General features: G+C 40.1%; 1 protein-coding gene across 3 annotated transcripts; it reads right to left on the bottom strand.

The window, feature by feature from the left end:
* Positions 1 to 485: 485 nt before the first annotated feature.
* TTC5 (tetratricopeptide repeat domain 5) lies at positions 486 to 22,716 on the bottom strand. Of its 3 annotated transcripts, XM_003935786.3 has the most exons (10): positions 21,185 to 22,709; positions 17,392 to 17,524; positions 15,188 to 15,399; positions 13,797 to 13,947; positions 13,299 to 13,390; positions 10,643 to 10,699; positions 9,959 to 10,105; positions 9,571 to 9,785; positions 5,553 to 5,697; positions 488 to 3,284 (listed from the first exon to the last, which is right to left on the bottom strand). In XM_003935786.3, the coding sequence occupies exons 1-10, from the start codon at positions 21,233 to 21,235 to the stop codon at positions 3,165 to 3,167; spliced, it is 1,323 nt and encodes a 440-aa protein (XP_003935835.1). In that variant the 5' UTR covers positions 21,236 to 22,709; the 3' UTR covers positions 488 to 3,164. The 3 variants fall into 3 exon arrangements, with proteins under 3 accessions (XP_074250263.1, XP_010344574.1, XP_003935835.1); XM_074394162.1 differs by lacking the exon at positions 9,959 to 10,105 and having other exon boundaries at positions 486 to 3,284; positions 21,185 to 22,716; XM_010346272.3 differs by lacking the exon at positions 17,392 to 17,524 and having other exon boundaries at positions 486 to 3,284; positions 21,185 to 21,247.
* Positions 22,717 to 23,250: the final 534 nt, after the last annotated feature.

Here is a 23,250-nt window from a genome sequence, read left to right on the forward strand (position 1 = left end):
GAGACTCAACTCAAGAAGAGAGATGCATATGGAAAGTTGGTTAAGACAGACTGAGCTTTAAAGATCAGTGTGGATAGATGGATGGATGGATGGATGGATGGATGGATGCATGGATGGATGGACAGATGGACAGATGGATAGACAGACAGGTAGGGAGAGAAAAAGAGAGAGAGAGGGATGGAAAGTTGGTTTAAGACAGACTGGGCTTTAAAGATCAGTGTGGATAGATGGATGGATGGATGGATGGATGGATGGACAGATGGACAGATGGATAGACAGACAGGTAGGGAGAGAAAAAGAGAGAGAGAGAGATGGAAAGTTGGTTTAAGACAGACTGGGCTTTAAAAATCAGTAAGGAAAGGATTGATTCTTTAATAAAAGATGCTGGGCTACTTAATTATTCATTATGAAAAAAATTATATACTACATCATAACAAAAATAAAGTCATACTGTAAGAAAAGGACAAAATGATAAACTTCATAAAACAATAGATAGGGAAAATGTCCTTATGGCTTCAGGATAGCTAATAACCTCTTAAAACATAAAAATCATTACCATAAAAGATGGATAAATTCAATGACATTGAAATTAAGAACTTCTGTTCAGCAAAAGACCCAACAGAGTAAAAAGACAAGCTAAAACTGTTAGGTGTCTGAGCACACAAAATGACAAAAGATTAGTATAGGGAATATATAAATCAATTTGACATCCAATACAGAAGTGTGCAAAGAAATGAATAGGCATTTTACCAAGAGAAAACATTAGTGGCTTCTAAATATACAAAAAGATGCTCAAGCTCATTAATAATCAAAAAAATGCAAATTAAGGCCACAAGTAAATAATACTCGAATCTCCTGTATTTGCAGTATCTAAAAGGTAAGATAATACCAAGCACAGAAGAGGATGGAGAGCACTGGGGATACTCATCCATTGATAGTAGAGACATTAACTGATACAAACTTTAGAAATGTTTACTGCTTCTCAAAAAAGTTGAACTCTATGACCCAGCAATTCCATTCTAGGTCAATACTCTTAAACAGTGGTTCTCAAATGTTAGTGTGCATCAGAGTCACCTGGAGGGTTTACTAAACAAAGATTGCTGGAGTCTTCCCCCAGAGTTTTGAATTCAATAAGTCTGGGTAGGGGGCTTGATAATTTGCATTTCAAAGAGGTTCCAAAGGATGCTGATGCTGTTGGTCTGGGAACCATTCTTCAAGAACCATTGCTGTAAAAGAAACTTTTGCACTTACATATCAGGACATATACCAGAATCTTAATAATTTAGTGCTTTGCTAGCAAAAAAAGAAAAACCAGAAACCCAAATATCCTTTAACAATAGGATGAATATATTGTGGTATAATCATACAATGAGATATCATATAGCTGTGAAGGAAGACAAATGAGATCATGGGGAGGTACACAAGGGCTTTCAAGGTATCAATGGTGTACTAGTTTCTAAGGCAGGTAGCTATTTTATGGGTATTCCAGTTATTCCTGAAACCATATGTACATATTTTGCATACTTAATTGTTTGCATGCACTGCTTCTCTCTGGTTACCACCTACTGGTCATTTTTCTACTCTCTAGCCCTACACAGAACATGTCAACTCATCTCAGAACTTGAGTTAAAGGGGAACAGTATTTGGGTCCCACATCTCTACTGCCTCAAATGCTTTCACACACCACTTACTACTCCCAACTTCCCTAGTTGCTTTCAGCCATTTCTCAAGGTATTTTTACCGCGCACAAGCTCCTAATCACTCTTATATGACTCTAGGCCTCAAAATCGAGACTGAAAACTAAATTAAGACTCCATATATGGGAAAAAACAGATAGTACTTGTAATAAAAACTGTCTGCCGCAGGTTTCTTGGTGCAGTCTACAAAGAGTGTTTTTGCAAACTCTATCAGATTGGTTACTCATACTGACTTCGGCTTATCTACTAAAATTTCTAGTAATTTTCATATATGACGTTGAAGCTATGCCTAAGAAAGTTACCCTTTTTGGACCAAAAGAATGGACTGAAAATTTTATCTTAATAGACTCAGCCTTTATGACTTGACAGATAAACTTCTCTTATCAATGGATTTCTTTCATCCATTCTCTGAGGAGTCCTCTGCATTCTTTATACATTTAATGAGTCATCAATGATATTCAAGTCACTGATCAAGAATTGAACAGGACTGGACCAAGAACAAAGATCTGAGCCATTTCACTATAAGTCTTCTAAATTCATCTGTATCCATTAATGTATTATAGCCATTCAGTTGGTTACTAATACTCACATTTCTCCATTTTACCACAAGGATATTAAGATAAACTGTCATAAAGCATGTCACTACACTCTAAAGAAACTGAATATCTGTCTCTAGTCCTTCAGCCTAGTAACACTATTAAACAGTATTGCTCTGCCATCTTGGACCATGGTGAAGACCACTCCTAGGGAATGACAGAATGGGAAAACGGAAGGAGGCTGGTCTCTAGAAACTTTGCGGAGTTTCCATTCCTGCCCTGGGCTGTCTATTGGCAGAATTCTTTTCACTGGGAGAGAAATAAACTACTTTGTATAAAGAAAAAAAGGGGGTGGTATTACTCCAATAAATTGAAGTGATCCTAAAACCAAGACTACAAGCTTAGGGAGAATAAAGTAGGCCAAACTACATGGTACTTTTTTTCCAAACAAATTTAATTCTGTTCCAGCCCCGAAGAAGGGGAAGGACCTAAATTTTACAAATAAAAATAAAAACTGCTCAAAAAAAAAAAAAAGCCATTGTAAAATTAAGCCCCCTCCTTTAGCAATAAATACTGAACTGATATATACATATGAGGCTTAAGAAGGAGGCAAGAACAGGAACGTTGGGGACTCTGTCCCATGGCAGTCTCCCAAGACTTCTACCAATTCCATGTTGTTTTCTTAAAACATAGAGAGCACTGGAAGAGGCAGGAGAGATATGCCAGAAGAGTATGTGGCCCTGGAGACAGCTGGAACATCAGGAGGACAGAGAGAGAAGAAATACAAAGTGTAATACAGGTAGGAAAAAGGAAAGCCTTCATTTAAAACATTCCTCCCATCCCTGCTGAATCACTGAATGTGGCTGGACCAGCTGCCCAGGGCCTTGTCTCCTCTCCTCCACTCCCTGTTGAGCACGAAAGTCAAAGAAGGTCATTCACACTGTGGTCTCGATGCCACTGTGGCAGCAGCCTGACTGCCAGAGCCCTGAGGCTTCCCATTCACCACTAGCAGGAGGGGCGTCTCCACTCGAACACTGGAAAAGGAATAGTCCTAGAAAAGACAGAAAGAAGTTCATTACAGATCACAAGATGGAAAAAGATCCAGTATGGGGATACATACACCACTTGCAACTTTCCGGACCACCTCCCCCATTGCATACTCCATTGTATACCCCTTCTGCTTCCATCTCAATCAGACAAAACTGAGCTAACAAAGGGGATGAAATTTTCCCAAAGTTTTCAATCTTCAGAAGGAAAACGAAGCATGTAAGGCCATGTAGTGTCATGACAAGAATGAGACAGTTCTTTGATTCAAAAAAGGCAGGTTCCTGACATTGTGTAAGAAAAGAATGCAACCAATTTTCACAGAATCTTCCCTTTCCCATGGTGTTTCCTGATAATTAACTAGATACACACTGGCCACAGCCAGTGGGAATCCTGAGAAAATCTCAGTCCAAATGTTTATAAGGTCCTAAATTAATCCACCAAATACAAATTAAAGTTACTTCTCTTTTACATCGAGAGGAAAAAATAGAATATGTAACAGAATGTAGCCATTTTTCTAATAACAAAAAGGGTATCAGCTCACTTTATCAGTTCCAGTGTATTTTAAGTTGTAAAACACGTTAAGTAATCTTTATCCAAAAATTATGGCTGTGAGAAGCTGGCTCTTTTAAGTCCAAGTAAAGTCAATTTAAAAGTTCTCATAAATCTTTTTTTTTTTTAATCTTCACAGAAATATGGACAAGTGACACAAAAAATGGCAATTTATAGAACTATAAATTAAAATAATGTTCATGTGATATTTTTCATATAAAATTAGAAAATAACTTTTCAAAGGTTTCTACCCAGAGTTGAGAAAAAAACTACAGAGAAACACTTATTTATATCCACTGTTGGTAGTGACAACTAACTAGTACAATTTTGCAAAGAACTATTTGGCAATATGTATCAAAACCCTCAGAATTCCGCATACCCTTTGGACCCAGGATTCTATATTATAAATTAATTTAAGTAAATAATCATAGATATAAGCAAAAACATAAAAATGCTCACTGTAGTACTTTTATAATAGAAAAAAAATTAGAAATAATCTAGATCTGAGGTCATCAAAGTCTTTCCGTAAAGGGCCAGACAGTAAATATTTTAGGCTTTGTGGGTCATATGGTCTCTGTTACAGAATTTCACCTCTCACTATAGTACAAATATAGCCACAGACAGTAGTAAGCAAATAAGTGTGGCTGTGTTCCAACAAAGCTTTATTTGTGGACACTAAAATCTGAATTTCCTGTAATGTTCACATATCACAAAATATTATGCTTCTGTCAATTTTTTTCATTTAAGAACATAGAAATCATTCTTTCTTTTTTTTTTTTCTTTTTCCTTATTTGAGGCAGAGATGCTCTGTTACTCTGGCTGGCGTGCAATGGGACAATGATGACTTACTGTAGCCTCAAACTCCTGAAATACAGTGATTCTCTCACTTCAACCTCCTTAGTAGCTGAGACTACTGGCATGTACTACCATGCCTGGCTACATTTTTAAATATTTTTTTTTGTAGAGACAGGGTCTCACTACATTGCCCAGGCTGGTCTTAAACTCCTGGACTCAAGCGATCGTCCCACCTTGGCCTTCCAAAGTGCTGGGGTTATAGGAATGAACTGCCATGCCCAGCCTAGAAACCATTCTAAATAAAATCAAGCAGTGAGTCGGATTTGGTTAATGGATTAAACCCCTGATCTAAATGGTTAAACAGTGGTTAAATATCTACATTCATAAGGTTTTCGTAAGAACTGAATGAGGCAAGGCAGGCAATAAAACTCCTAGCACAGTGTCTAACACTCAATTAAGTGTTAAATAAATGTTAACTGTTACCATCTTCATCACGGTGTGTCTACTCAACATGGTGAAATATGTAAAAACACAGGAAATATTCACAAGCATTTGCATATGATATCCTACCCATGATTTAAAATACAGATAAAAATATATGTGCATATATTTATAAAAAGAAAAAAGACTTCAGGTTTGTACACCAAACTGTTAACAGTAGCAACATTTGAGTGATAATATAACAGCTGAGTGATAGTATTTCACTCCATTTTTTTATTTTTTTGCTTACCAGTTTACCTTTTTAGTAAAATATATATATATATATATAAAACATATACACACACAAATATATACACACACAAATATATACACACATAGCCTACACACACACTTGCATATACTTTATTTCTATATCTTATATAAAAAGATAAGCTTGGTTCTACTTTTAGAGCCTATGAGTTGGAAGAGAATCCTAGCCATCGCTCACCTTCCCCTTGTGCTGAATTCGGTGAAGCCGCAGGTTGGGCTCAGGGATGGCTACCGAGTCTCCAATGAGCACTCCCCAGCTCTGCACTATATTGTACACCATCACTGCACAGCAAGGTCCACCTGAGTCTACCAGGCCAAATGTACTGCCAGGTAAAGACAGATTAGGAGAGAGGAAAACAAAAAGGTAGGTGGGTAGGAAGGAAGAGCAGAAGCAGTGGTTTAAAAAAGCAAAATGCTGGACTTAAAATCAGTGACAGATAATTAAAATATAAAATTTAATTTAGTTGGGGACAGGGACAAAAAAAGGAAATTGAATTTAGTTAATTAAATTTTTAAAATAAAATACTAACAAAATAAACAAATGCTTTTTCTCAGTTACTTAGAAAACCTATGAGGTACCATCCTCCACTTTGTACATCTGAGTTCTCATTTTTCTAAAACTCATCAATCTGTCACTTTGCTAAGAACTTAAACAAAGCACACTGAAGCCATTCAACAAATATTAATGATGAACTAGACCAAAATGTTACAGTTGTAACATTATTCCTGATATATCAATTTAATTATCATTCTCTTAACCAAAGCCTCTAACCATCACTGTCTGTGTAGTTTAATTCCACAAACTTTCACCAAATATTACGTATGTGCCAAGCATTGTGTCTAGTAGTAAGATACCAATCCAGCTATGAACAACCTACAGTATAGGAGTCATACAATGAAGTCATCACTTAACAGTACAGTGTGATGGGTGATAGCATAGCTTTTCCTTTGTGTTGAATTCAGTGAAGCCACAGATTGGACTATGAGAACCCAGAGGAGAAATATCCAAATCAAAACTGGAAAGCCGGAAAGACGTCCCTGAAGAGGAGACACTCAAAGTGAATCTTAAAGGGTGAAAACCCACCTGAGTTAAAATAGAAAAATTAATCTTCCGTCAAAATTTTAAAAACCTCTAGGGGACTAGTAACAGAGATTGGCTTGGAGGGAACATGAGGGAACTTGCTGGAATGGTGGTAATGGTCTCTATTCGGGTTATATGAGTATTTTCCATTTGTCAAAAGCTACAAAATGTAAATTTAGATTTGTACATTTCATTGTATGTAAATTTTACATAAAAAGAAAAAATTGGGCTGGGCGCAGTGGCTCATACCTATAATCCAAGCCCTTTGGGAGGCAGAGGCAGGTGGATTACCTGAAGTCAGAAGTTCAAGACCAGCCTGGCTAATGTGGTCAAACCCTGTCTCTACTAAAAATACACACTCACAAAAAAAATTAGCTAGTCATGGTGGTGGGCGCTTGTAATCCCGGCTACTGGGGAGGCTGAGGCAGAAGAATCGCTTGAACCTGGGAGGTGACGGTTGCAGTGAGCCAAGATCATGCCCCATTGCACTACAGCTCCATCTCAAAAACAGAAAGAAAAAGTCGAAAGAAATACTGAACTCAGTTAATAACTGCATGCTGAAGTATGTAGAGGAAAGTACTCTGATCTCTGTAATTTACTCTGATGACAGGATAAACAGACAGATATGTGATAAGCTAAGTAAAATAAAATGTTAATCATAGAATATAAGTGGTTGAAAACACGGACGTTCAATGTAAAATTCTTTCAACTTAGCTGTATGTTTGAAAATTTTTATAACAAAATGTTGGGGGCAGGAGATGTTAGCTATGTCAAGACGAAGCTAGAGATTATCCAGGCAAAGTAACTGTATGTAAGACACAGAGGCTTGAAAACAGCTGTTCTAAAACCAACAAAATAGTTCCATGGTTGAAACAAAAGGCACATGTGGGAAAGTGACAGAAGATAATGGGAAAAAAAGCAAGGAACAAATCATGAAAGACTTTGTATGCTAAGCTAGGTAGTTCAAACTTTATCCCAAAAGCTGGCCAGGTGTGGAGGCTCATGCCTGTAATCCCAACACTTTGGGAGGCCGAGGTGGGCGGATCATGGGGTCAAGAGATCGAGATCATCCTGGCCAACATGGTGAAACCCCATCTCTACTAAAAATACAAAAAATTAGCTGGGCGTGGTGGTACGCACCTGTGGTCCCAGCCACTCAGGAGGCTGAGACAGAAGTATCGCTTGACCCCAGGAGGTGGAGGCTGCAATGAGCCAAGACTGTGCCAATGCACTCCAGCCTGGTGACAGAGCAAGATTTCATCTCAAAAACAACAACAAAAACAAACAAACAAACAAACAAACAAAAAACACTTTATCCCAAAAGCTACATGTAGTACCAATAAGGGATCTTAAATAAGAAGTAGCAATGGTCAGATTTACATCTGAGAAACATTTCTCTGACGGCACTGTGGAATACTGGAGTAAACCAGGGAATCAGGGAGACCTATTTGGAGAAGTGATAAGGGCCTGAATTAAGGTGATAGACAGAGAAGTCAAGTCTACAGAACAAAAAAAGGCAAGGCTATAGAACTTGGCAATGGCCTTAATGCAAGAGAATGGAGAAGCCTATTCTTCCGAAAGTCTTAATCAAGTGACTGAGAGGCGATACCATTCATTCACAGGGAATCCAAGGAGGAGAAGCAGGTTTACAGAGAAAGATTTAGGTGAGTAATACTGAAATACTGAGTTAGAGATTTCTTATTGGAACCCAGAGGCAGTTGGCTATAGGGATCCAAAACTTGGAAATGATGCTTGGCCTGGAGATTTATCTGTGAGCATACAGGAGGCTTGGGTTTACACGACATCACAAGGCACGATGTTCTACAGATAGGATGGAGAAGAACTGTACTCATGCCATCACATGACACACCTGAATTCACAGGAAACACTGTAATCAAGCGAAGCATTCTCCTAATGGATCCAGTCAAAGCCTAAGAATCCTTCTACACAGTATGTCACGCAACCACTGACAAGTGATCAAAGTTGGCAACTAGAGGCCATCCTGGTATAAAGAGAAAAAAGGAAGAAAAAAAAAAACCAGAGTCCTGGGAAACCAAGATTTAAAAGTTGGGCAGAAAAAGAGAAACCAAGAAGTTACAAAATATCTATTTGTTCCGACAGTCATCCAAAACCTTCCTTTGTTTATATCCCTTTATAATTCTTCTCAGTTCTGGGGTTCGCTCTAGTTAACCAAACTGTTCTCAACCATCTTTTTGCTCTTCAACTCATCAAACACACAAACCCGTAGAAAATGCCATGGAGAAAGCTTGGGCATATAATGGGAATTGTGAATATTTCCGTTTGGATGGAACAGAAGGGATGTGAAAGGCAACAGAGAGAGATATTCAATAGTCAGAACGTTTTGGAACCATGCAATGTAAGTTGCTGGATCCAGTGCCTAGAAAGACAATGGTGATCCTAGGAAAATAACAATTTCAGTAGAAGAAAGGGGAAGCCAGTCCAGCAGGGATTAGAAAGTGAGTGAAGGATCAAGGAATGGTGGCACTCACTAAACCCTAACTTTTCAAGATCCAAAAATTTTCTAAATAAATATTCTTAATTAATTTCCTCTGCTGCTAGAAGCACCTGCACCTGTGTCCTTTACATTTCTTTTTTCTCACTCCCTATGACATATATACATGCTCAATAAATATTTGTTGAATGACATCTAAGACAATCTCCCAACCAGACTTTAAATTATAACTCAAAGCTCAATTTTCAGAACTGCCTGAGTATACCTAAGTACAAACAGGAGTAAGAATTTGTCCTCCTTTAACTTCTGTGATCATGAAAACACAAAAGAACAGAATTTTAAGGTTTCTGTCTTACAAAAAAAAAAAAAAGTCCTGCCAAATTTCAACTGTGGATATAGGAATACACATGGCACCAAACTCAGGGCTAAAAAATGGACAGTGACAGAATCAACAAAAGCCTCTGTGATCAAAAGATTGTTAAATATCACCTAGGCAATATCTGCCCATGGGATAGTCACAGAGGAAATCAGAAGTCATAAATCTGTGATCGCTAACAATGTCCTCAACTGCCAGAGAAAGAAGAGGAAGTGAGAGCAATTAGTTCAACAGAGTAAAAAGGGGAAAATCCAAGAGAAACTCACAAGGGGACTTTCTCCTCTGTGGTGAGGCTAAACACCACCTTTCCCAGGATGACGGCACCACTGTTCACCCCAGGCTGCAGTGTACTCAGTGGCTTAAGCTCTAGGGTCACTTTCTGCCCAGAGGCTGACTGATAGTGTCCATCACTGCAAGGGCCTAGATGAACTGGGCGCAAGCTTCCCAGCATGCTCTGCAGCTTTTTGGCCTTCACCTTTCCCTGCAAAGAAGGGGAAACAGATAAGAAGCTGGAAACTAACCACCTTCCTTGAGATTCTAATCCTTCCCTCCCACTTCTATAGGGTTACTACCTCCTAAACCTATTTTTTCGTATTTTATTGACCCATGGCAAAATTTTTAAAAAGTAGAATTCAGCCCTTTAGACATTTTTACCTTACTCTCAAGGAGGCTGGTTAATCTATCCAGGAATTCCAGAAGTTGTTGCTCTCGTTGCCGGGGCTCTGGCCAGGCAGGGTCCAGGGCTACAGCCCGAGAGAAGCCCTCCAGGGCCTCCCCATAATTCTCTTCATATTTATGCAACTGTACAAGAAGTATATCCCAATTACAGGTATATCCAGACAAACTATGCTGAGGGAATAATGGCACCATGGGCTAGGAATCTAGAGAAATAAACTGTTTTCCTTCCTGCTATTTTCCTATGCTACCACGAACAGCCTGAAGACCTGGTAGCACCTTACAGCCTTCTTCCTAGCCAAGATGATCACAACCACAAAGATGGAATCATTTCAAAGAAGCTACTTTCTAAACTCTAAAATAGTTAAGTTGTATATATTGGGTCACTTGACCTTTATATTTACTTAACATTTTAGAAGTCTTCTAAAAGATCTCCCCATTTTCTACATATTCTTCCACCTCCTCAGCCCCTTCTCCTTTCCCTCCAGTGGCAACACCAGATACTGAAGCCAAATCAAGCTAATTCTTTACAGAAATAGCATAGCTTTCCTCTCGCAGTCTGTACTCAATCTTGTCCCTATGCACACTCAGTTATCCTCGCAAGCTAAGACCTAGATGTCTTATTTATTTGACCCTCAGATGACTACACCCCAAAGGTCTTACCGTCGCCCTGTTCAGATGAAGGTCAGGATTGCTAGAAGCTTTCCTGTCAACCTTCTCCTATAATGGGACAAGAAGTTTATCAGTGGATCCTGTCTCAATATTAAGGATTGCCATGCCCAACATGTGCTATACCTCCTCTTCCTAGAAAAATGGAAGTTTCTTCCTTGCCAAAATGTTACTTATACCACAGAAGCAGTTACCGTATAACAAACAGTGTGGGTATGTTAGTCCCTAAAACCTTAGAAATATAAGCATTTTTGTATGTGTGAGACTTTATCCATGTAATACGATAAAGACAGAATAAATCTTCATATAAATGAAATACGTGGGCCAATCACGGTGGCTCATGCCTGTAATTCCAGCACTTTGGAAAGCTGAGGTGGACAGATCACCTGAGGTCAGGAGCTCAAGACCAGCCTGGCCAACATGTCGAAACCCTGTCTCTACTAAAAATACAAAAATTAGCCGGGAATGGTGGCATGCACCTGTAATTCCAGCTACTCAGGAGGCTGAGGCTGGAGAACTGCCTGAACCCAGAAGGCAGAGGTTGCAGTGAGCCAAGATCACGCCACTGCGCTTCAGCCTGGGTGACAGAGCAAGACTCCATCTCAAAAAAGATAAATAAATAAATGAAATATGTGAAATCATTTTAATTTTTAAAAATTTAAATAGTGAGGTGCTGGTAATAAATGAAGAAAAGCTAGGCTGGAAATGATGTTCATTTCACGCATTTCCTCTCCCCATAAACCTGGCTGTAGACACATGCAGAATCATGTTTCTACATCCATGTCCCCTTAAAACACACATAGAAAGCCAAATTCAGGTTCTAACTAAAATAGATGGCCAGATACCACGAGACAGTGCAGGCAATGTGCTGTGAAGAAACTGCTGGCTATGTTCATGACTATGCTCACTATATTTTTTTAAATCTCCTCATTACCTGGTGCATTGTAAAAGCAAAACACCATGAATTAAAATTGTTTAAATAGTTGGTTCAGATATGTTTACAAATGCAGGTCTGGACAAAAAAATTAAGATTAAAAAGCAACTATTTAGCAGAAGCCAAATATAAAATGTTGAAGAAATACATCATACTATTCTTTGAAATGTAAACACCAAATTAAGAAATTAGAGTAAAATATAATTGCTCTATAAGTTCCCAAGTTGGAAAAGAGCAGTTTAAAGTCAAAGGTAGACTTGCAGGGAGGATGGCGTGGGCGGGGAAAATAAAAAATTTTAAAGGGCAGTCCCTGAATTGCAAACATGAACACACACTAGCTGTGTTCTTTATTCTACCACATGGAGCAGAATATATAATGATAAGTTAAAAAGCAATTATCGGCCGGGCGCGGTGGCTCAAGCCTGTAATCCCAGCACTTTGGGAGGCCGAGGCGGGTGGATCACGAGGTCGAGAGATCGAGACCATCCTGGTCAACATGGTGAAACCCCGTCACTAATAAAAATACAAAACACTAGCTGTGGCTGGGCGCGGTGGCTCAAGCCTGTAATCCCAGCACTTTGGGAGGCCGAGGTGGGTGGATCACAAGGTCGAGAGATCGAGACCAACCTGGTCAACATGGTGAAACCCCGTCTCCACTAAAAATACAAAAAATTAGCTGGGCATGGTGGTGCATGCCTGTAATCCCAGCTACTCAGGAGGCTGAGGCAGGAGAATTGCCTGAACCCAGGAGGCGGAGGTTGCGGTGAGCCGAGATCGCGCCATTGCACTCCAGCCTGGGTGACAAGAGCGAAACTCCGTCTCAAAAAAAAAAAAACAAAAAAAAAAACACTAGCTGGGCATGGTGGCGCGTGCCTGTAATCCCAGCTACTCAGGAGGCTGAGACAGGAGAATTGCCTGAGCCCAGGAGGCAGAGACTGTGGTGAGCCAAGATCACGCCATTGCACTCCAGCCTGGGTAACAAGAGCGAAACTCCAACTCAAAAAAAAAAAAAAAAAAAAAAAAAGCAATTATCTATTTCAAGAGAAGCAAGAAAGCAAAAGAAGAAAGGTAAATATGAGAGCTAAATAAAAAGTGCTCAAAGGCCAATGTTAACTGAGAAGCCAATTTTAATAATGAGAAAAAAGATGCTAAAAGTCTGAGGGAAAGCCTTATGCAAATGTCTATCAATATAAAAATGCTTGAAAACCTAAATTACCTGTTTCACTTAATTCCTAGGAAATGATGCAGAACAAGCTACACACTGTTTTCTCTTTTAGCCCACAGAAAATTCAGAGCCATACTGTCTAACAGTTAATTTGGGGATAGCACTTAATTTACACTGCAGTATAGGTTTTCATTTTTCTTTAAAATGAATGTACAAAAATATTAATAAGCATTATTTTAATAGATTTTTTCCCATTAAAAAAGATGAACACGTTGAGACAGCTCTGTGATTTGGCTGCACATGCGCGTAAGAAACCTAGACAGGTCACGGAGCTATCCAACACCAACGTACCACAATGCAAGTCGTTCCTAACACTCAAGTTATAAGAAGTCAGTTACCTCTGCAGACACATGTTCACAAAATCACACACGAGATACCAGCAAACACTGCCACTGCCCATGATGCTTGCTAAAGGGCCACAGAAAAGATTGAATTATGCTTTTGCTTCTGTTTCTGCCTATTCATCTGCCCTGGAGACCATAAGTACTTACTGCTTGGGCATAGGCACTGAGGGCTTGTTGGGAGATCTTAGGGTTCTGGCCAGTATTGAAATAAAGAGAGAGATATGAATTCCCAAGAATATCTGAAAGAGAAGCACAGTCATGAATCATCTCAGAGCCCAAGTTCAAGATATGACTTATTTTGATCATCCTTGAAAGTCATATTTGAAAGGTCCCACATGAAACCCAAACCAGGAATGATACAATATTTAGTACACCCAAAATCCCAGTAGTATAGAGCAATAAACATGGACCCCAAACTGAAATTTGAACAGACTGTACAAAAGCCCTGCCATGCTTCTGTGAAAATTAGGATCAAAAGATCTAACAGTTCCTAGAAAAGTAGTTCACCAAAATGTCTCTCGTGTGCCTTCAAAGCAAAGATGCCCTGGCTTAAACCTCAGAGTCAGACTCAAAAGATAGACTACAAATGTTGCCATGATTGAAAACATCTGCTCTAGAAACCTGTTGAAGATTGAGAGCACTCACACCACGAGCGGCCATCATGGACATCCATCTGAACAGCCAACTTAGCCTGTCGGACACTGTCCATGACATGCTGAGAACGTTCATCTTCAGTGTCAGTCCGCAGCTGGCGAAGCACCATTGACAAGTTTTGCAAAGAGACTTTGTTCCTGCACTGCAAATAGAAAAGACATATACTCAGGTTTCCTGATTCTACCTCCTCTTTCTAGATCTATTCTGAACTCAATCTTCTGCAATTAATTTTTCTTTTTTTTTTTATGAGATGGAATCTTGCTGTCACCCAGGCCGGAGTGCAGTGGTGCGATCTCAGCTTACTGCAACCTGCACCTACCGAGTCAAGCATTCTCCTGCCTCAGCTTCCCAAGTAGCTGGGACTACAGGCATGCACCACCATGTCCAGCTAATTTTTGCATTTTTAAGAGAAACTGAGTCTCACCATATTGGCCAGGATGGTCTCGAACTTCTGACCTAAAGTGATCCAACCACCTCAGCCTCCCAAAGTGTTGGGATTACAGGCGTGAGCCACCGCACCTAGCCATAATTTTTTTTTTGAGACAGGGTCTCACCCTGTCAACCAGGATGGAGTACAGTGGCACAATCTCGGCTCACAGTGACCTCCACCTCCTGGGTTCAAGTGATTCTTGTGTCTCAACCTCCCGAGTAACTGGGACTATAGCCACATGCAACCATACCCAGCTAATTTTTGTATTTTTTGGTAGAGGCAAGGTTTCACCATGTTGGCCAGCCTGGTCTCAAACTCCTAACTTCAAATGATCTGCCCACCTTGGCCTCCCAAAGTGCTGGGATTATAGGCATGAGCCACCACGTCTGGCATATATATATATATATATATATATATATATATATATGTGTGTGTGTGTGTACATGTGTGTATACCTATGTACACATAATATGTGTGTGTGTGTGTGTGTGTGTGTGTGTGTGTGTATATATATATATATTTTTTTTTTAAAGAGACAAGGTCTCACTATGTTGCCTAGGCTGGTCTCAAACTCTTGAGCTCAAATGATCCTCCTGCCTTAGCTTCTCAAAGTGCTATGATTACAGGTGTAAGCTACCACACCCAGCCCTAATTTTTTCATCTAAATTCTTGCTGCCATCTGTATCTTCAACTCCCATCTACAAAGATCAGCTACTTTTCTTCACTTCCTTTCTCCACCTGAACCTGATCCCATCATCATTTTTTTCCCAGCTCTCTGCCTCTATTTTCCTCCTCTAGGTCTGCTTTTCCTCTGACCCTTCCTCCCTTCTGATTCTCTTCTCCTAGTTCAAACACAGTTCTACTCTAGTTTTCATGTTCTAGGGAAACTCATAGAACCAAAGAAATTCATCCTTCCCATCTGTGTTTTCCAAAGGAATAGTGGGCAGCTCACATGGGTGAGAGCTCCTTTGAAGCAGGTGTGGGCAGCTGCAACATCCCCTTTTTTCCAGTACACCTCGCCCAGCTGGTTCCAGGCTTCCACCAGCTTGGGTTCCAGCTTCACAGCCTTTGACAGAAGCTCCTCAGCTTTAGGGCTATAGTCAGGAGTCACATTTAGTGCTTTCCCAGTTAGCATTAGAACTTGTGCCTTGCCCTGGACAGAACCTAAGAGGAAGAAAAAAGATAAAGTGGAAAAAAGCAACAGTTAATGCCAGGGCACCTTCTCTCAAAAAATAACTAATTACATGTCAGTTTTAGGAATAAAAAGAGTTGATGAAAATCTGTATCAACAAACCATTTATTAAAAGCTCGCCATAAGCAGAGCGCTATGTTAGCTAACTGGGCAACAAAGAAAGCATTATTTTTTTTCTTTTTAATTTTCTGGAGAATCTCCATGCAAAGAAAGCACTATTTCTAGAGCTTCTGCCATCTGTTTCTCGGGCCCCTAACTACAAGGATCAGTTTGGTTGCTAATTTTCCTAAAGGGTTGGAGAAGACAAAGCATAGACATTAAAAATTAAAACCACGAAAAAGAGCATATGACACTAGCCCAACAAATGGGCTTTAAAAAGTCAAGAGAAGAAGAATCAGGACAAACAGCTACTGTTAAAAAAAAAGAGAGAGAGAGAGAAGAAAAGACCCTCCAGGTTAGAAAATAATATAAACAAAGACACAGAGGCAGAACTAAATGTGACCATAATCACAGGAGAATAGATAGTTCAACCTGGATGAAACAGAAAGTTCCTCTATAAATAATTAGTCACAGGTAAGGTTAGAAAACAGAGTAAAGGCTGGGCGCGATGGCTCACGCCTGTAATCCCAGCACTTTGGGAGGCAGAGGCGGGTGGATCACAAGGTCAAGAGATTGAGACCATCCTGACCAACATGGTGAAACCCCATCTCTACTAAAAAAAAGTACAAAAAATTAGCCAGGCGTGGTGATGCATGCCTGTAGTCCCAGCTACTCAGTTGGCTGAGGCAGGAGAATTGCTTGAAATTGGAAAACAGAAGTTGCAGTGAACTGAGATGGCACCACTGCACTCCAGCCTGGCGATACAGCAAGACTCTTGTCTCAAAAAAAAAAAAAGAAAAGAAAAGAAAACAGAGTAAAACTGGCTGGACGCGGTGGCTCACGCCTGTAATCCCAGCACTCTGGGAGGCCGAGGAGTGTGGATCACGAGGTCAAGAGATCGAGACCATCTTGGCCAACATGGTGAAACCCCGTCTCTACTAAAAATGCAAAAAATTAGCTGGGCATGGTGGCGCATGCCTGTAATCCCAGCTACTTGGGAGGCTGAGACAGAAGAATTGCCTGAACCTAGGAGGTGGAGGTTGCGGTGAGCCGAGAATGCGCCATTGCACTCCAGCCTGGGCAACAAGAGCGAAACTCCGTCTCAAAAAAAAAAAAAAACAGAGTAAAACAATGAATGGACACTTAAATGCCAGGTTAAGGGGGTTGGACTTCAGCTAGTCAATAGTATGACTCTTTAAAGATACCGGAGCAAAAAGGCAGATAGGAGGATAAGGTAAAATGCATGAAGTAATTATTTAGAAAGATAACCATGGCCATGGTCATTATACAAGTGGATTTGAAAGTAAAAGAGGCCAGGTGTGGTGGCTCACACCTGTAATCCCAGCACTTTGGGAAGGTGAGGCAGGCAGATCACCTGAGGTATGGATTTTGAGACCAGCCTGACCAACAAGGAGAAACCCCATCTCTACTAAAAATACAAAATTAGCCAGGCGTGCTGGTGCATGCCTGTAATCCCAGCTATTCGGGAGGCTGCAGCAGGAGAATCACTCGAACCCAGGAGGCAGAGGTTGTGGTGAGCCATGATCACGCCATTGCACTCCAACCTGGGCAACAAGAGCAAAACTCCGTCTCAAAAAAAAAAAGAGAAATTACAGGCAGAAAGTCAGATTACTGCAATAGTTCAAATAAGTATGCTCTTTCATTTCATGTTATTTGCTATAATCAAATTTTAGGAAAAGTAGCTTAGGGAATGAAAGGTTGCACAAGGGTCCTGAGAAGTAATATTACATTGTACTACCCTATAGCAGTAACGGGTAGCACACCAAAGAGTCTACAAAGAGGGAGTAAAGGTTGATCACATTTTAGTGATGGATGGGGGGTTGTACAATCTCTAGGGCTCATACCCACTACTTCTTCCATCTGCTGTAGGGTCTTTTCCATTTCCTTTCGCACATCCTGTTGCTTCCTCCCAGCATCCTCAACACTATGTGTCTCGAAATAGCAGTCTCGAAATGAATAGAGCTGATCCACTAGTTCCTAAAAAGTATGACAATGGAACTATTCAGTGGAGAGAGCAGCAGACAGGGAAACTTGAAATTGGCTAGCCATACTAGCTCTTGGTCTAGAAATACCAATTCTCTTATCTCACCTAGGAATGGCACAATAGGCAGGTACACAGGTTTACCAAAATGCCAGAAATCATAAGGAAAAGCAGCCAGTACTCCAGACCAGCTCTCATGGTCCCATCTTGTCCCATGCCAGTGTCTGTACTGTGATGACCGTTTTCTCTCCCTGCCCCAGCAGGGCTCCTAATATGACTAAGCACTTCACATACCACAGTCATGAGGAGGGAAACAGGCAACTTAAGATAAACCAAAAATTAATAAGATCATTCTATATGATTCTGGTCCTTAAAGAATAACACTTTGAAATTTATGCTTAAAGTTGGACTTCTTAACTAAAACCATTTTATCCCTGATTTTTCATATGCTGATATCTGAAAATACAATACAACCTTTGTGAATATGATAAACATGTTACAGAATCATTGTTTTACATCACAAACATACCAATTCGAACTTGGTGATTTTGGTATTTTTGCAGCATTTTGTTCTTTGAAATGCTTATTGTGGTTTTGTTTAGTTTAATTTTTTTGTCAAGTCATCTTCTGGCTGTCTTGGATTTTTTACAAGTAAATATTCTCTTTCCTCTTAAATGCCTCCGAGTTTTCCTGTCATACCAGGCAAAGCTTTTGCACTCAGGCCAAGCATCCCTAATCCAAAAATCTGAAATCCTTCAAAATCCGAAACTTTTTAAATGCTGACATGACACCACAAGTAGAAAATTCCAAACCTGACAGTCAAAACGCAGTCAAAACTTTGTTTCAGGCACAAAATTATTTTAAAAACTGTGTCAAATTGCCTCAGCCTATGTGTAGAAAGTCTAAATGAAATAATTTTTTTTTCCTTTCTTAAAAGAGAAGGTCTTAAGAGTTAGGTTGCCCAGCCTGGTCTCAAACTCCTGATTTCAAGCAATCCTCCCACCTCAGCCTCCCAAAGTGCTGGTACTACAGGCATTAGCCACCAAGTTTCATATTTCATAACTCAGGTCCCATTCCTGAGTTATCTCATTATGTATACGCAGATATTCCAAAATTTTTAAAAATCCAAAATCCAAAAAACTTCTAGTCCTAGGCATTTCAGATGAGAGATACTCACCCTATTCTTTTCCTAAAACTGGATAGCAGCAGAAATATATAATCACTTCCCATGAAGTCTAATCAACTGTCTTCACAACACATCCTGAATTCATCCACCTGTCTCTATCTCACTATGACCATTCCTGGATTACATCGGCTTCATTACTTGCCTGGACTGCAAGAGCTTCTTAACCAGTCATCTTGTTTCTGTACTCTCCCATTCTCCTCACTGTAGTGGGAGTGATCTTATAAAAAAATGTATATCATATCACAAACCTTCAGATAGTTTCCAATCACAGACAGAATAAAATCCAAATCTTTACCATGGCCTAGAAGACTCTATAAGCTGACCTACCACCACCCATCCTGACACTAACTTCACTTCTCACCACTCTCTCTCCTACAATACTCAAGCCACAGTGGCCTTCATGCAGTTTCTCAAACCCATCAAGCTCAGCCCACCTGGAAGGCTTCACACATGCTTTTCCTTATGCCTGGACACTTTCTCCAGATCTCTGCATGACTTATTCCTCATCAACATTTACATCTTAGCTCAAATATCAACTCTTAGAAAGGTTTTTCCTAATTACTCAACCTAAATGAATCCCTTCCTTCTCTCCTCTACTGTTAAATCATACTCATTTTTCTTCATACTTACCATTTAAAATTATGTGGCCTATCATTGTCTATTGTCTGCCTCCACCACTGAAATTAAGTTCCATGATGGAAAGACCTTTAATCTGTTTTGTTTCAAGCTACACTTGAGCACCAGAACAGTGCCTGGGACAGGCTAGACTCTCATTCAATATATTTGATTGAATTAGCTAATTAACTATCCCTGTTTTAACAAATATATATGTGCTATACTTAATTTAAAATCCTACCCAGAATGAAGAGAACAGAATAGCACTCTCTGCAGTAATGCTTTTCACACTTTATTGTATTACATCCAGGACTCAGTCTGCAGAGACTCTGATTTTAACAGCTTAGCAGAACTCAAAATTCTGCATTTTTAACAGGCACCCCAGATGATTGTAATGAAAACTGTCTGTAAAAGACACTTTGAGAAATATCCTTTTATACATTCCTTTTACACCAAAATGTCTATAACAATAAAATAAAAGCTTACCACCATCTCCACGAACAGCAACACCACTATCTAATCCTTTTCCTCTCCTCTCCCTCATTCCATTCCTGCACCTACCCCACACCAAGATAACCTAAGTATCCTCTCCCAAGCTGCTTAAGACATTGACCACAAATGAACCCAGGAAAAGGCAATTCTCATAAAAAATAACAGCCAATTTCCTTTTGTCCTGCAATCAACATGGCTGCAAGTTAAGAGATTTAGAGAGGGGCTTATTGATTGGTTTTAGTTGTTAAAGCAAATATTCAAGAAATTGTTTGGTTTTGTTGTTTGGTTTTGTTTGCCCCTGGACCGAACATTTGCAGAAACATATTCTCATGGCAAAATCAATACATGTAAGTTGTTAAAATTCAAATAGATATATAGAAAACAGAAAGTTTTAAAAAACTCCCCCAAACAACCTCATTGATAACCACTGATTTGTATACCTTTTCAGACTATTTTCTGTACAGGTACAAACATATATAAACAAATAATGTTTATAATATAGAACCAGAATTGAGAATCTCTGATTTCGACCAGTCACAATTAGGGGAAAAAACAAAGTTAATCCAAATCAGTTGGAACACTCTAAAAAGTGTTACTATTTTATTGTACTCAAGAAAAAAATTTCACCAATATTTAAATTTTTGCGTTTTGGCAAGTTACAAGCCTGTCATATTTCCAATATTTAAATCACAGGCTGTCTTAGAACGAAGAACTGAGTTCCTGAGGTTTAAGAAAAATCTTGGAACCTTAAAGGCAAAGAGCCAAGCAGCTAGTTAACATCTCGCTACCGAGTCCAAAAGACTAGTTTAACTCAGAAGCACTGTCACCTGTGGACTACGTGGACTCTGGAAACGTCTGCATCAGACCCCAAAGTGGGATTACACATGTTGAAAATCAAAACTGAAGTCCTAAGAAGAGTAACCAGGATACTTGCGGTGCAGGTCATTAGTGTGATTGTTGCCAAATTCAAAGCGGAAAGATGTTAAATGGCTTTTGTAGGGATCAAAATAACATGTGATAATAGTTCATGCAGATCTGCCATGCACATGTATATGTTATTCGCTATGGATGAATCCAGAAAACAACGTCCTCTCTAAAAATATACATGAATAGTTAGGAGCAACAAATCCTCTTCCATACAGGACTGAAATTAACCGCAGTCAGGTCGTCAGCAGGAGGTCCCAGCAGACTAGGAGGCTCCCTGGCTGGCTGCGGCTGCACCTTCAACGGTTGTTATAGTAACCGCACAGACGCACGCGGCTTCGCCTATGTGGCAGGGAATTACACGGGCACTACGTAAACTGAACTCCCTGCTTCTTTCGGAATAACAAAAGCACATACAGATTTAAATCTACGGCCTCACCTGCAATTTCTGCAAGATCGGCTTGACTTCTTCCTCTTCATCAGCCATCATCTCTCAGCCACTCTACGCTTCTCCGCCCACAACTTTATAACCACAGAGACGCACGCCCTCTCCCCTCGCGGAACCACAGCGACATCTGACGCTCTGGAGGCTTATCTGCACCTGAAGGGCTCTGCTTGAAACCAACCTAACCCATGTCGTAGAGCACAGAGATGCTCTACACTTTTGAGTTCATAAGCTTGCTTCTTTCTCAGATCCTGGAAACAAAATGTTCTCAGTTTAATTACTATATTCTTCTTTCATATTTTCCTACTTACTTACACCAAGATTATAATCCTCCATAAAGAAGAGAGGTTAAGAAGTGCACACCTGTGTTTGAAATTTTGAAAGCCATGTACAACGGCTACTCTATTGAATCGTTCCCAAACTTTGCAATAATTTCCTATGTATGATTAACTTTATCATCTTAATGCACTATCCTAATAAATACTACACTTGGGATTGCTCATAAAGCCATCACTTGTATACTAATAATGCCTCCATATTGATAGACAACATCCAGAAGTATACATAAGAAATGATGACTGGTCTCTGCAGAGGGAAACAGAAAGAGGGGAGCTGTAGGTAAGTGAAGAAAATTTTTACCGCCTGCCCTTTTGAATTTTCTTGCCATCTATATGCATCACCTATTCAAATATAAACAATTTTTAAATAAATTATTTGCTTTTACACAGTCTCTGGAAAGAGACACAAGACACTGGCAACACTATTGTTTACAAAGAGAAGTGAGTGGCTGGAGCAAAAATGAGTGACTAGGGGACTGCGGTAGACTTTTCACTCTATGCCTTTTTTTATAACTTTCAAGTTTGTACCTTGTGAACATATCTTTTAAAGTGTCATGTAATATTCCTGACAGTTTCACTTTACTTTTTTAGTTTTAATTACAGCTGCAAGCTGATTCTGTGAACCTAACAAAGAAGCAAAACTTTCAAGGCAGAAATCATGAATGTACATAAAATCCATTTCCTCAAATCATTTTCTAACATAGTTTCTATTGTAACCTATAAAATCTATGTCATTAGCTATAAAATGAGAGATGTTTTAAAACTTATAATTTGAAATTTTTCATCCTCTTTCTCAATTTAACTTTGGTGCACACTAAACTGGGCACAGTGGCTCACACCTGTAATCCCAGCACTTTGGGAGGCCAAGGTGGGCAGACCACTTGAAGTCAGGAGTTCAAGACCAACCTGATCAATGTGGTGAAACTCCATCTCTACTAAATACACAAAAATTATCCAGGTGTGGTGGCATGCACCTGTAATCCCAACTACTTAGGAGGCCAAGGCAAAAGAACCACTTGAATCCAGGAAGCGGAGGTTGCAGTGAGTCGAGATGCGCCACTGCACTCCAGCCTGGGTGACGCAGCAAGACTCTCTCAAAAAAAGCAGTAGTAGGGCCGGGCACGGTGGCTCAAGCCTGTAATCCCAGCACTTTGGGAGGCCGAGGCGGGTGGATCACAAGGTCGAGAGATCGAGACCATCCTGGTCAACATGGTGAAACCCCGTCTCTACTAAAAATACAAAAAATTAGCTGGGCATGGTGGCACGTGCCTGTAATTCCAGCTACTCAGGAGGCTGAGGCAGGAGAATTGCTTGAACCCAGGAGGCGGAGGTTGCGGTGAGCCGAGATCGCGCCATTGCACTCCAGCCTGGTTAACAAGAGTGAAACTCCGTCTCAAAAAAAAAGCAGTAATAAGGCCGGGCGCAGTGGCTCAATCCTGTAATCCCAGCACTTTGGGAGGCCGAGGTGGGTCGAGAGATCGAGACCAACCTGGTCCACATGGTGAAACCCCGTCTCTACTAAAAATACAAAAACTTAGCTGGGCATGGTGGTGCGTGCCTATAATCCCAGCTACTGAGGAAGCTGAGGCAGGAGAATTGCCTGAACCCAGGTGGCGGAGGTTGCGGTGAGCCGAGATTGTGCCATTGTACTCCAGCCTGGGTAACAAGAGCGAAACTCCGTCTCAAAAAAAAAAAAAAAAAAAGAAAAAGAAAAAGAAAAAA

Source organism: Saimiri boliviensis, chromosome 2 (genome assembly GCF_048565385.1).
Source record: "Saimiri boliviensis isolate mSaiBol1 chromosome 2, mSaiBol1.pri, whole genome shotgun sequence".
Classification (NCBI taxonomy): domain Eukaryota; kingdom Metazoa; phylum Chordata; class Mammalia; order Primates; family Cebidae; genus Saimiri; species Saimiri boliviensis.